This window comes from Protomyctophum parallelum, assembly GCF_964188405.1.
Source record: "Protomyctophum parallelum genome assembly, chromosome: 12".
In the NCBI taxonomy this organism is placed as follows: domain Eukaryota; kingdom Metazoa; phylum Chordata; class Actinopteri; order Myctophiformes; family Myctophidae; genus Protomyctophum; species Protomyctophum parallelum.
The window spans coordinates 39,258,597-39,271,122 of NC_139712.1; the positions used below are offsets into that span (position 1 = coordinate 39,258,597).

Below are 12,526 nucleotides of genomic sequence, written 5' to 3' on the forward strand. Positions count from 1 at the left end.
ATTCCAGGACTATTGAAGTGGGTAGAACACTGAGCCTAGAACCAAAAAATAAAAATAAATAAATACAGCAAATCCCCCAAACTCGTTGCACTCGCTCGCCCTCTGTGCCGCTGTGCTGCTGATTTCATGGAAACAAGAAAAAAAAAAGTCAACCTCTTTATTCTTGACAATTACCTCAGTGGAAACCCATTGAAGCAATTTGCCATAGTTCTCTTTTGTGGCTAAAAGAATAATTTATCCGCACCATATTTGACATGTGGCAGAGAGACGGGAAAGCCACCCGTGAGCAAGCAGCTCATTCTCCACATCCCCCTTCTCTCTTTCTTGCCCTGATAGAGTGTTTTCTGATGGGAGTGTGGGTTTTGACAACAGTGGAGCAACAGGAATATTAATGCCCTGTATTTTATTCACCTCAGGTCCCCCTATCTCTAATTGTTTCCATTCATGGCTCAGAAAAGAATAGAAACGCTGAGCTGTTGTAGGTTCATACCATTTTTCCATAGCTGCTGTTCCTCAGATTGTGATTCCAGTTTTTATTTTGTGGTATATCACACAGTGAATTATATGTCACATCGCTGGGCGGGTTTCCAATCTCGTTCATCCTTTGATGTGATACATCTGTTTTCCCACTTGACACGCCAACCCACCTTGAATAATGTAATCGGTCGACGGCCGCCAATGAAGAAATACAGATATCTGAAAGGTGACGATGCAGCGATGAGCCGAAGGATAGCGGGGAAACTTTATACATAATGCATCAACCGCTTTGACTGTGCCATCACATGATTTAGCATGAAGTCCCATTGGTAAAAGGTGCAATCAAGAAAGCTTGTGGTTAGAGGTAACATGCACACGTGGCCACACACACACACACACACACACACACACACACACACACACACACACACACACACACACACACACACACACACACACACAGCCTTTCTGAAACTTAATTATTTCCCTCTTAGCATTCCCAGAAGCCCCTCACGATTCCCAGCAGACCACCTGGTAACCCACAAGCCACTTTTAACTTTGAAGTCTGTGGGACCAGGATTAATTTAATTATATATTTACATGCATCCATAATTAATGATGGCGTGGCCTGGGCAGCTCAGGGAGATGGACATGGGGTTTAACTCGGGGCAAGGCGTGCCTCCCGGGCCAGGTTCACATTTCACTGAATCCACGGCATTCTTCTGACCACTGGTAACCACCCAACTCAAGGACCACAGGTCACGGGATCATGATCACTGTGACGCTTTAATTTCTGAGGTTGCCTGTTTGAGACATGAAAAGCTTAAGGTTAAGGCTCAGATATATATGGCCGTCAAATTGAAGAGCTGTGTGTGTGTGTGTGTGTGTGTGTGTGTGTGTGTGTGTGTGTGTGTGTGTGTGTGTGTGTGTGTGTGTGTGTGTGTGTGTGTGTGTGTGTGTGTGTGTGTGTGTGCGTGTGCGTGTGCGTTGCTTTTTTTCAGTAAACATCCCCGAAAACAAAGACTCATTGATCTCTCCTTCCCACCACTCTAAACTCGCGCTTGAATTTCTAGCTGGAATTTCGTCCGAGTGTCTACATGCAATTTGGCAATTTTTTTGGTCAAACAAATCAACGACCTTAAGAGTCTGAAAACACCAAGGTATGAGACCGTTCCCAGTGTGTACACGTGGGCAAGTGAGTGTATCGGGACAGTGCTCTCCTTCAGTGAGCGCGGCGAGGCTGACAGGCGGGTCTTGGCGGGCACGGCGTTGTGCCCCTGGCCTGCCGGGCACGGCAGGTCTCAACACAGGCACTCTTCAGTGTAAGGGCCCTCGTCAGGTCCCGTGGCGGCAGAGAGGCCACATTCCCTCGGATTAGAGAAACATTTGGACTAACCTCAATATTAATCTAAGGCCGCTTCGTAATCATATTTTCCCCTCAGAAATCGAACGAGAGCAATCAGGACTTCACTTGCCTTGAAAACCTTTAGCACTGGTTTGAGGCTAAATCAGGATAGCTACCCTTGTTTCCCCCACTGCACGCATACTTCCACCTCTTCCAACAGTGTTTTCTTTGTCTTTCATTTTACATTCATGCATGTACCCCTCTTTTACCTTTGTCACTTTTTTCCCTCGTTCTCGCATGACAAAAATAACTTTGCTGTGTTACTGGTGGTCTGGTAAACTGTAGTCTCAGAATAGCCAATAGAATTTGAACTATGCCATCAGGCTTTAATACCCCTCTCATCGCCACTGTCCCTCTGTGGTTTGGCTGCCCCGTAGATGGACCGAACAAACAGTGGGAGCGAGAGAGAACGAGGGGGAAAGAAAAGAGAGGGGATTTGAGGTGCTTTGAAATGGCCAAACTGATTTACTTTAGAGGTCCATTGACCATATTCTGTTTTGGGTTTTGACTAGCATCTTAAATTAGGAATGTGAAACCCTCTCACATACCAAACCTTACAAGAACCAATATCCATAGGCGGAACCATGTACAGTATAAGGTTGAGGAATTCTACTTCCACCGCACTTTTCTTTGAGGGTACACATTGACCATGTGGCCATCAGTCAGTGTTGTTTTACAGAAGAATTCCTCTGGTGTCATCCCTTTACAGCAAGCCTCGATTGTTCTTGAACTATGATTGATACTCGCAAAGGACGTGGCGCTGAGCAAACGGCACCCAAGCCAAAAGTCTGTCTTTGTCGTGTTGTGCACTGTGGCCAGAGAAAAATGCTTTCCGTAAAGATTACCATCCATGCTTTTAATTGTTTCTCTCTCTCTCCCCCTCTCTCTCTCTCTTTCTGATCAGCCAGTCGTTTTCTACCCCCGTAGCCCCTCTCCCCCTCTTAACCCCTGTGTGTGGGTATCCCCAGGTGGCTGAGGTTAGGCTAAACTAGCCACCATCAAAGCCACATTACCACGCGGGTCAGAGGACGGTCATGGTGCAGAAGGGTGTGTGGTTGGAGGCCCTAACCGCAGGGCACAACCACCAACCAGCCCTGTTCTGAGTGGGTTACACCAACAGCAACTCCTCCTGACTGCAGTATGTTTGATGTTGCAGTACAAGCAAGGCACAGCTGTCAGCATGGCCACACCAAACGACTTTGAGCCCCGCTGTCATGTGCTGCGAGGGAGCCAGTGAATGGGCTTAGAGAGAGAAAACCCATGAAAGTACTGTAAAGATTACAGGGGTGTTGAGGTGCGCTAAAGGTCGCTTGTTTTTGATGGCCATTAATCTGAAAATTGCACATTTCTACCTCTCTGGCAGCTGTGTTTCAGACTGAAAAGTCCATAGTGCCCTTTTTGTTTGGTTCCTTTGAACCCCCCGGGCCCTTTTCTTTCCTCTTGTCTGTCCCCAATATTCTTCCCCCAGCTTAAGCCTGATGACTCTACAGTAAGAGCTCATTTAAAGGGCCATTAGTGCTAATCCTCCGAAACAATGAGGCATGAGAAACAATGTGCACCCTAGTCCTCTGACTTTGGCCGGGCATAAAGGCCTCTTGTCTGTTCTCCACATGTATAGAGGACTGTTCTGCTGTTATCAAGCTGGATGCGATGAATGCATTCACCTAAAGAGAATGACCCCTAAATATGGAAAATTATATCTGTTATTTTCATAAAAATACTCATTAAAATACATAATACTTTTTTTGTTATCAAATGTTTTTTATTTTAAGACAAAAAACACAATAAGACACGTTAACATCATAAATGACTTAAAGAAAACAAAACACATATAAAACAACACATAACAGCAAAAGCAAGAAACACAAAAACAAAAACAAACAATCCCTCCCCCCCCCGAGACCAAAGATGCCACTACTGTGCAATGGAAACAAAAAATAAATAAATAATGATAATAATAATAATAATGATTAAACCATGCCCTTAACCAAATATGCAATACCAGACCAAATCTCAATGTTTTCCTCTTTTGCACCATGCAATCTTGCTGTAGACATTTCTAGATAAATGATATCCAGAAAGTTCAAAGCCCATTGGCCAAATTACAATGTATGAGGCGGTTTCCAGTGCGAAGCAACCATCTTCTTTGCGGCCGTTACGCCAGCAAAGAAGACACGAATACGGGTGTTATTTAATGGCAACTGGGATACATCATTTAATAAGAATAGAGATGGGGAGGGTGTGATGTTAAAATACTTAATACTTATTATTTATAAGTTTTAACTAATCTTTATTTTGATATCACAAAACATGTTACAGGTGTAAAAAGAAAAGCTGGTACAAGCCCCACCATTACAGTTAAGAAAAAAAGTGGAAAGAAATAATTGTAAGAAGATTATAATATAATGCCTCTCCTTTAATAGCGGATTTGGGAAAAATCTGTTGCTGAATCTTCATAGTTCATCACATAGAATGTTTTGCAACCCCCCCACCCCACCCCACAAAGGGGTTTTAGACAAACACCAGTAGACCTTTGTCAATGTCTACTCTAAAGTGGTCACAGTCTGATTGTGATATTTCATCCATACCGGATATGATACGGCTCCTGGTTTTGTGTTGAAGAGACTGTGTTATCCAATAAATTGTGTGAGCTCCAGAATGCCACGGACCATAGAACTCCTGACTGACACGTTCTGCACCAACTCTCCAGCCAGTGGGATGCTGCCTGCACGAGGCAGAGAGCGGCCCTGTATGTCAGTCCACTCTGATACAAGGGCACGTGTGGGATAACTGCTTTAGGAGATCCACTGGATGACATCGTCTTGCTGTGTATATAACGGCGTACTTGATAGCTGTTAATAATGTAGGTGTTTCCTTTTAAGGCACGTGTCAGAGACAGTTTGGGTCAAAAACGAACTTTGGGCGACCCATAGAGGAAAGTGGAAGAGGATCAGGTCAAATTGAATTAGAATGGGAGACGACCCAGAGGACAGGGAGGCCACAGCTGTATCACTTTGCCTTCGTCACTTCGGACCACATCACATGGGTCACTCCTTATTTTATTAGCCCAGCTATCCAAGTCATTTAAGACAGTGTCACTATTGATATCGCTGAGGCTAACCCCATTAGCACCACAAGGGTTGTATCAAATGGCACAATGAAACGCCTTGTCTGTTTTCTCAATTCCACGAGTCACATGAAAAGGCTATTGCTGGGAATCATTGGCATGTCAAATTGAATGTGTGCTGGGTGCTAATATTACACAGCCTGCCTGGCTGACCAGCTTTCCATGGGTTTTAAGGTCCTCCACAGCTTGTCAACACGAGAGAGAGAGAGAGAGAGACACATTCTGAACTTTTGGTTTCAGTGAGTGGGAATTGTTCAGAGTTATGTAGGAGGAGTCGGCAATGCTCACTGGCTCGCAGCGGGAGTGCATGTTTTTTCGGGAGAGCCAGTGGAAGCACAGCCTGCGCATATGTGTGTGCGACGTGCATATGCGCCTCAGCGGTGTTTGTACAGTAGGTTGTGTAGGATGGGTGTATGTAGGGTGTGTGTTATCCGGTGTGAAGGTCTGTGCACTCTGCCACCCTGTGCTGGAAGGGAGGAGAGGGGGAGGGGGGGGAGGGCAGTGGGGGGGGGGGGGGCAGTGGAGGGAGTTTGTCCAAACAGCGCCAGTGTTTGCACTGGGCTGTCAGGATGACTGGGCAGGCTGGCCCGGACACTGCCTGTCTGAAAAACTCTCCAAAAAAGCTCTTAAAGCTCGATTGGAAGCAATGCTTATCACAAGAACCATCAAACTGGAGGAAAGGGTAAAGATAAGAATAGGTGGAATTTATTTTTATTGTAGAGTCTCGTATCATAAACATGATTTTTCTCTCGCACAATTTTCATTTTATATTTGTTTGGGAACGGTGCCATAAGTTTGGGTGTTCTCAACCTGTCATCTCATGACAGGTCCATCTGTTCGACCCATCACCGAGAGCAGGTGTTGCAGGGTTTGTCGTGTGTGTGTGTGCGCGCGTGTGTGTGTGTGTGTGCGTGTGTTGGGACGGACGTTGGACATGTCGATACGCCAGGACCAGCCCCCTGGTCATGGTCTCCCTGCCCTTTGCCTTCTGTATACATAGAACAACACTTTCATTGGCCGTAGTAAATTACCCGTGACCTCCATCCATCTTTACGTGTGTTCCTCAACAGCTTGTTTGAAACAACCTCATTTAAGTGAAGAAAGAAATCTGATTCAGATATAGATACAGATTATACTATTTATATATACTAGTCCTTACCCGTTGTGAGATATTGCCCCCCCCCCCCCCCCATAAATATTGTTAATTACCATTCATTTTAACTTGTATAATATGTTTGTGTTTTTTGCGGCGCCCCCTATGGATTCAAATGGAGTTGCTTTGGGCTCTCCGTTGATTAAACCACCCTCGACATGTGAATGAAATTTGGGGTGGATTGGACATTCTGTTCGTGATTTGTGTCATTGTGTATGAAACAGGCCCCTCCCACTAACTTTGGACGCCATTTACAGCCGAACGATACGGACTATGAATGGCGCAAAATCTATCCTGACACAAATGGGCGTGGCCTATATGGGGAGATGACCCAAGGAATCCAGTGAAAGTGAAAACTTGATTTTACGACCTACGGTTCAAGAGTTATAAGGCGAATTGTAAAGTCGACTGTTATAGCGCAACCATGATTAATGTAATTATTCATTACATTAATTTTAATAATTATTATGAACCTCCCCCCAAGTGTTGTAACTGTAGTATTATAGTATGATATTTAAATTATAGAATGATAATCTACAAGTGACATTAAATTAAATGTAAAACCTTTTGCCTGGCTTTTGGTCTATGGACTTTTAATGGTTGTTTAGAGCCCTTTTAACAAAAATCTAATGGCAGCCAAGTCTATGGACTTGTTTGTTTAGGGCACTAAATGACGACGTGAGATGTCATGTGGCCAATTTAAAGGTACATCTTATGACGTCTTCGTTTTATACAGTAACACACTGGGAAAATAAAGGGAAGCTCCGCACACTCAGATCTGCGCACAATCGGTTTATCTTTTGCAAGCTTTCGGTCTACTGACCTTCTTCAGGCATCATACAGTAACACACTGCAATGTCACTGCATTCATGTCTTGTAATGTAATATAGTGGCAGTGAATCGGCAATGAATGAAAGTGACTCTGCCACATGCAGTATATGCAGGCTTCAAAATGTCAAAATGCTGCTTCATTTCAACATCACCAGGCACCCCTCACTTCACATAAGTGTGATTTTGTTTTTTTTACTTCAGCTGATGCTCTTTTCCAGAATGTCTTATAGACATTTTTGCACAGTTTGCATAGACAGCAGTATAGTGTGATAAAAGAGCATGTTCTGCATATTCAACCCGCATGGGGTCCCATGTATTCTTATGCATAATGCATTTGCCAACAAATCAGTGCCTCGGGTACCGTCCCTTGTGTGCTCAACTTGGATGGACAGAAAGGGCGGCGGCCGGGCTCAGGTGTTCGTTTTCCATGCCATTAACTCACAATGGAGAGCGTCATGGTGCCACCGGGTGAGACCACAGCCCATAAGGCACTGAAGTCATTATCACAGTGCCATGGTTCATCATCCACCCACAAGCCACGCTCTGAGATATACTGGAATAGACCTCAACGTTTAATATTGTACGTACAGTATGTCATTTCTTGTCATATTTCAACCCGGCATATAGAGTGTGTCAGAAAACATTTGATATATGTATCGTGCAATATGGGGGTTATACCCCCTAGCATCACCCAAGCATCCTGCTCCGTATTTCCTCATGTCATCTCTTGCCTATTTAGGTAGATGCTAGTTTTGATATCCATATGTAGTGTGCCGCACGTTTCTTGCTCAAATGTGAATCTTGAGTTTCTTCCACACGAATTGAGATCACGATTCTCACACGATTCTCATTTTGTCCATGAAAATATCTATTGTCTTTCGTCTGTATGGTTGCTGAACATTACTACAAAATGTGGCACCTGGAGCCAACTACTGTGGCATTAAACGGGCAACATCAAAGTGCTTGACTTAAACCTCTCTTAAAGTCTCTCTCTCTTGTAGCAAAAACATAAGAGTAACTCAAATAAATTGGACAGCCAACCAGTGCTGCACAATCTTCAACTTAGTCTGTTGCTGGTTTACCAGAGGTCAGGCTTTTTAATTCCATCTTGTAAATTGGCTAAATTAGGTTAAATAAAAAAAAATGGCTTGGAAGACTTGGGATCACTATAAAAATAGTCTCCTCTTTCTATAGTGAGCTGTGTGTTGAGCCTTGGGTTATTTAGACTTTTTATGACAAGCCATGAAATTGAGATGTTGTCCACTGTCCTGGGTGTGTGTGTGTGTGTGTGTGTGTGTGTGTGTGTGTGTGTGTGTGTGTAATGCATGCACACGTGCGTGTGTGTGACCAAGTCAGGAGAGGGGGGCCACGAAGGGCTAGGATGACTCAGTGTAAACCTGTGATTGGCGACAGTGGCATGGGGTTAATGTAGCGGAACCCTCCCTCCCCTGGGACGCCCATCTCCCTTGTCCCCCAACTCTGGTCCCATCCTCCCCACAGGCCCTCTGTCACGCTTGACTCACCAGGGGGTGATGTTTGACTGACAGGTGGTGGGCGGACCACGATTGGCCCTCTCGTGTGGGTTTTGAGCGCGGCCAGCCAATGGCGTGGTCTCAGCACAAGTAAGTCCCGAACAAGAGCTCTCGGGTTGATGTGATGGGCAGTTAGAGTTAACGTGCGCTACTGTGTGGTTGGTTGTTTGGTGGTGTGTGTGTCTACTGTGTGGTTGGTTGTTTGGTGGTGTGTGTGCGTGTGTGTGTTTGTTGTGTCTGTTATCTCGCGCAGGAAGAGAGAGTCAGACTCTTGCCTGCTTGGGGTGAATGCGTGCTCATAGAGGAATAATACACCGAAAAGTTGCAACATGAGACTCGTGGAATCCTCCAGGGTGAGATCGGTTTCTTTCCAGTGTTGTTTTCGTCGACTAAGACTAAGACGAAAAATGTTCGTCGACTACCTTTTTCCACTGACGAAAACTAAATGGAAACTAAATGAAAACTATCTATGATGACTAAAACTAAGACTAAATGTACTGACAATTTCGTCAACAAATAAAAACTAGACTAAAATGTTAGGAAGGGACTAGTGGGACAAGATATCCAGTATAAGTCATTTCGCTGCGACGCGTTGTGAGCTTGTAGATCGGCTATTTTCAGCAAGTGTAAAAACAGTCATTACGACGGCATCAAGGCCCGCCAAAATACATTTTAGTTGACTAAATCACCTGTAGATTTAGTCGACTAAAATCTTATGACATTTAGTCGACTAAAACTAGACTAACAATAAAACATTCCGGGTGACTAAAATGCGACTAAAACTAAATAAAAACTATTCAAAAGACAAAGGCTAAAACTAAAATAGAAATTTGATGCCAAAAACAACACTGTTTCTTTCTAGACCTTCGTTGCGCTCTGCTGTTTGTGTGGAAGTCGGTTTTCATGGCTTGCTGTGGTCTACTTGTTAGTTCAGACCGGGACAGGAGATTTGAAGATGAGAGATAGTTTTTTGAGTGGCGAGTGTAATTCAGTCAGCATGCAACACATGTTGGATATGTTAAGAGACATATTTCTTGGTGGACTTTTAAGGGTCTCTTTTACTCGAGGGGGAAAACCTCCCTTTGGTTTTCTCTGCTGATTGATATAGTTGAGTTTGAGGGTGATTTGTGAGCAGACGTCATGATTGTCATTGAAATAAATACGTTGACTTATTCCCAGAGGGAATCTGGAAACTCCACTGACACGCATCCTTTTTTTAAACTTCCACTTATAGTTTGATGTTTCCTTTCTTGCTCTTTATTTCCTTTTTCTACATGCCCCCATCTCACGCAAACCTCTCAACAGCAGAACTCTGATCTGGATCTCTGGCTCTGACCCGTACTCACCCCCCGATTCTTTCTTCTGTCTCCTCAGACGTGGCCGTAAGAACTCCGCCGGCGTGAGCGAGCGAGCAACCCCCTATCCAGTTCTCCTCTCCCTGCTCCATCTTGCCATCTGCCCGTGTCCCGCCCGTGTCCCGGTCCTAGGCCATCATGTTGGTGCAGTGTCTGGCCTGGCTGGTCCTCCTGTCCCTGGACTGGGCCCCGGGCAGTGCGGCCTTCACCACCACCAGGGCCCAGGGCCTGAGGGGTCGCATCCAGAGGGACCGCCGGAACATACGGCCCAACATCATTCTCATCATAACTGACGACCAAGATGTCGAGCTGGGTAAGAGTTGCATCTCTGCCCCTCTGCCTGGAACTGGTGTATAAAAGTTACATTTTTACATTCTTGCCTTGCTTTCATTTTCTCTCTCTCTCTCTCTCTCTCTCTCTCTCTCTCTCTCTCTCTCTCTCTCTCTCTCTCTCTCTCTCTCCCTCTCTCCCTCTCTCCCTCTCTCTCTCTCATTATCTTTGTGGGGTTCACTTTAAGATTTATGAATGTGTTAGAGGCTTCTTCTGCACATTAAATATTAAATGGAAACCATAAGCCGGAGCAGAAGGGCCATCTGGACCTTAGCATAGCTTTATCTGTGTTTACTTCATTCATAATGGATTGTGATTATGTTTACTGCTGTCTATTTGAAGATGCTTTGAGGAAACGTCACCTAGTCAGTGTTTTTCCGCCGGAGTATAAATAAATAGTGATTCTGTTTTAGAAGATTCTTTCCTAGTGGACTCCCACAGACAGTAAAGTGTTTGCATATTATCTGGTTTAATTTTGTGGTATTAGTCACAGCTGTGTGGCGAAACGCAAAACAGAAATTCTGCAGAACATTCAACGAGTTTCCCCCGCGTCGACCTCACACTCCACTCTCTCTTTTCTCTCTCTCTCTCTCTCTTGCCAAAACGCAGGTTCTCTTCAGGTGATGAACAAAACTCGCAAGATCATGGAAGAAGGAGGCACGAGTTTCACCAACGCCTTCGTCTCCACACCCATGTGCTGCCCGTCGCGCTCCTCCATGCTGACGGGGAAGTACGTCCACAACCACAACACCTACACCAACAACGAGAACTGCTCGTCCCCGTCCTGGCAGGCCCAACACGAGCCGCGCTCGTTCGCCGTGTACCTCAACAACACCGGCTACAGGACAGGTGGGTGTTGGACACACAGTGGGAAGACATTTAGGCCTGACGTCAAAATAAATAAAAAGTCAAAAATAGCAGACCTACAAGCTCGTAGCGCGCCACTCGGTGGCGTGCTATGAGCTTGTAGATCTGCTATTTTTCAATAGCTAAAGTATAACATAATGCTTAGTTAATACACCAAAAGGGGTTCCCGTACAGAATGGGTTAAACAGTTGAAAATCCAATACTCACAAATACACAAGTACAGGCACAATCACATACAAAAGAGAGTACAACATACTGAACATAGACAAAGGCATAGACATTAGTTTACGCATCTACCTAAACCACTCACTGATCACTTCCAATCAACCAACATCACCCACATGAAATAAACACATAATGACTTGAGTAAAGATATCAAGTCACTGGTAAATAATTAATGGCCTTACAGGCCAGAAGAGTTAATACATAATTAAATAGATTATAAATAATTGAGTAAATAAATGACAATTAAATAAATAACAATGACAACAATGTAATAATAATAATAACACGATAATTTTTGATAATATCACAAGAAACCAGTTGTAAGGAGTGGCAAAGTCATAATGCGGTTGTGACAGGAAAATAATCCTAATATAAGGATAGACAAATGCAAATGTCAGTAGAGAAGGATGATACAATATGTGACTGAAGAGGAAGAGAGGGTAGGGAGGGAGACCCTTTAAAAAAAAATCATCCCATGCAAGTTGAGCGCCACGTTCCCCTCTTTCCGCCAGGGTTCCATCAGTCAATGCTACTCAAAAAAAGCTCAAATGGCCCGCCGGCCCAATTATATACGCAAGTAAGTAGGTCGGAGAGGCTTACACTAACAGGACTATTAGTCAATGCAGATTTTTATGGGAAGTTAGAGAGTCTGTTCTGCCTGGCCTGGCCTGGCCTGCCCTGCCCGCCTGTCTGCTGTGAGAAATGCAAACATGGCCAGGGTGCCAGGTCCCTGTCATTGCTCATCGGCCAGTGTCTGCATGAGTGATGGGGCCAGCGCTGGACTGGGCAGCTCAATGGGGTGCTGTGGGTTGCAGCGTGGCCTGCGGTTTTTCGAGCTGATGTGTTAGTCTACAATTAGCCTTCTGCTGCACTGGCCGGCTTCGAACCCAGCGTACTGGGAATGGTTGTGTTATACATTCATCTCACGTACACAAGTATACCCACACAGCACCATACAATACAAAGTGAGTGTATGGATAGACGGCACGATGCGCCAAAACCCAGCACACATCCATGTTGATCTATCTCGAAGCTCTGTTTTTAAATCTCCCCTCTTCTCCTCTGCAGCGTTCTTCGGCAAGTATCTCAACGAGTACAATGGCAGCTACATTCCGCCCGGGTGGCGCGAGTGGGTCGGACTGATCAAAAATTCTCGCTTCTATAATTACACCGTCTGTCGAAACGGCTTCAAGGAGAAGCACGGTGCCGATTATGCCAAGGTAT

The 12,526-nt window shown here is 44.8% G+C and overlaps 1 protein-coding gene across 11 annotated transcripts in view; it reads left to right on the forward strand.

Moving 5' to 3' along the window:
- The window catches only part of sulf1 (sulfatase 1), a gene marked incomplete at its 3' end in the record, with an annotated part of 72,021 nt that overhangs the window by 36,032 nt on the left and 23,463 nt on the right, over window positions 1–12,526 (forward strand). For all 11 annotated transcript variants that reach the window (XM_083778532.1, XM_083778530.1, XM_083778533.1 and 8 more), the window contains 3 exons: window positions 9,900–10,193; window positions 10,820–11,059; window positions 12,371–12,522. In XM_083778532.1, the coding sequence (XP_083634658.1) occupies window positions 10,019–10,193; window positions 10,820–11,059; window positions 12,371–12,522 (567 nt within the window). In that variant the 5' untranslated portion in view covers window positions 9,900–10,018. The remainder of the gene's footprint in view (window positions 1–9,899; window positions 10,194–10,819; window positions 11,060–12,370; window positions 12,523–12,526) is intronic.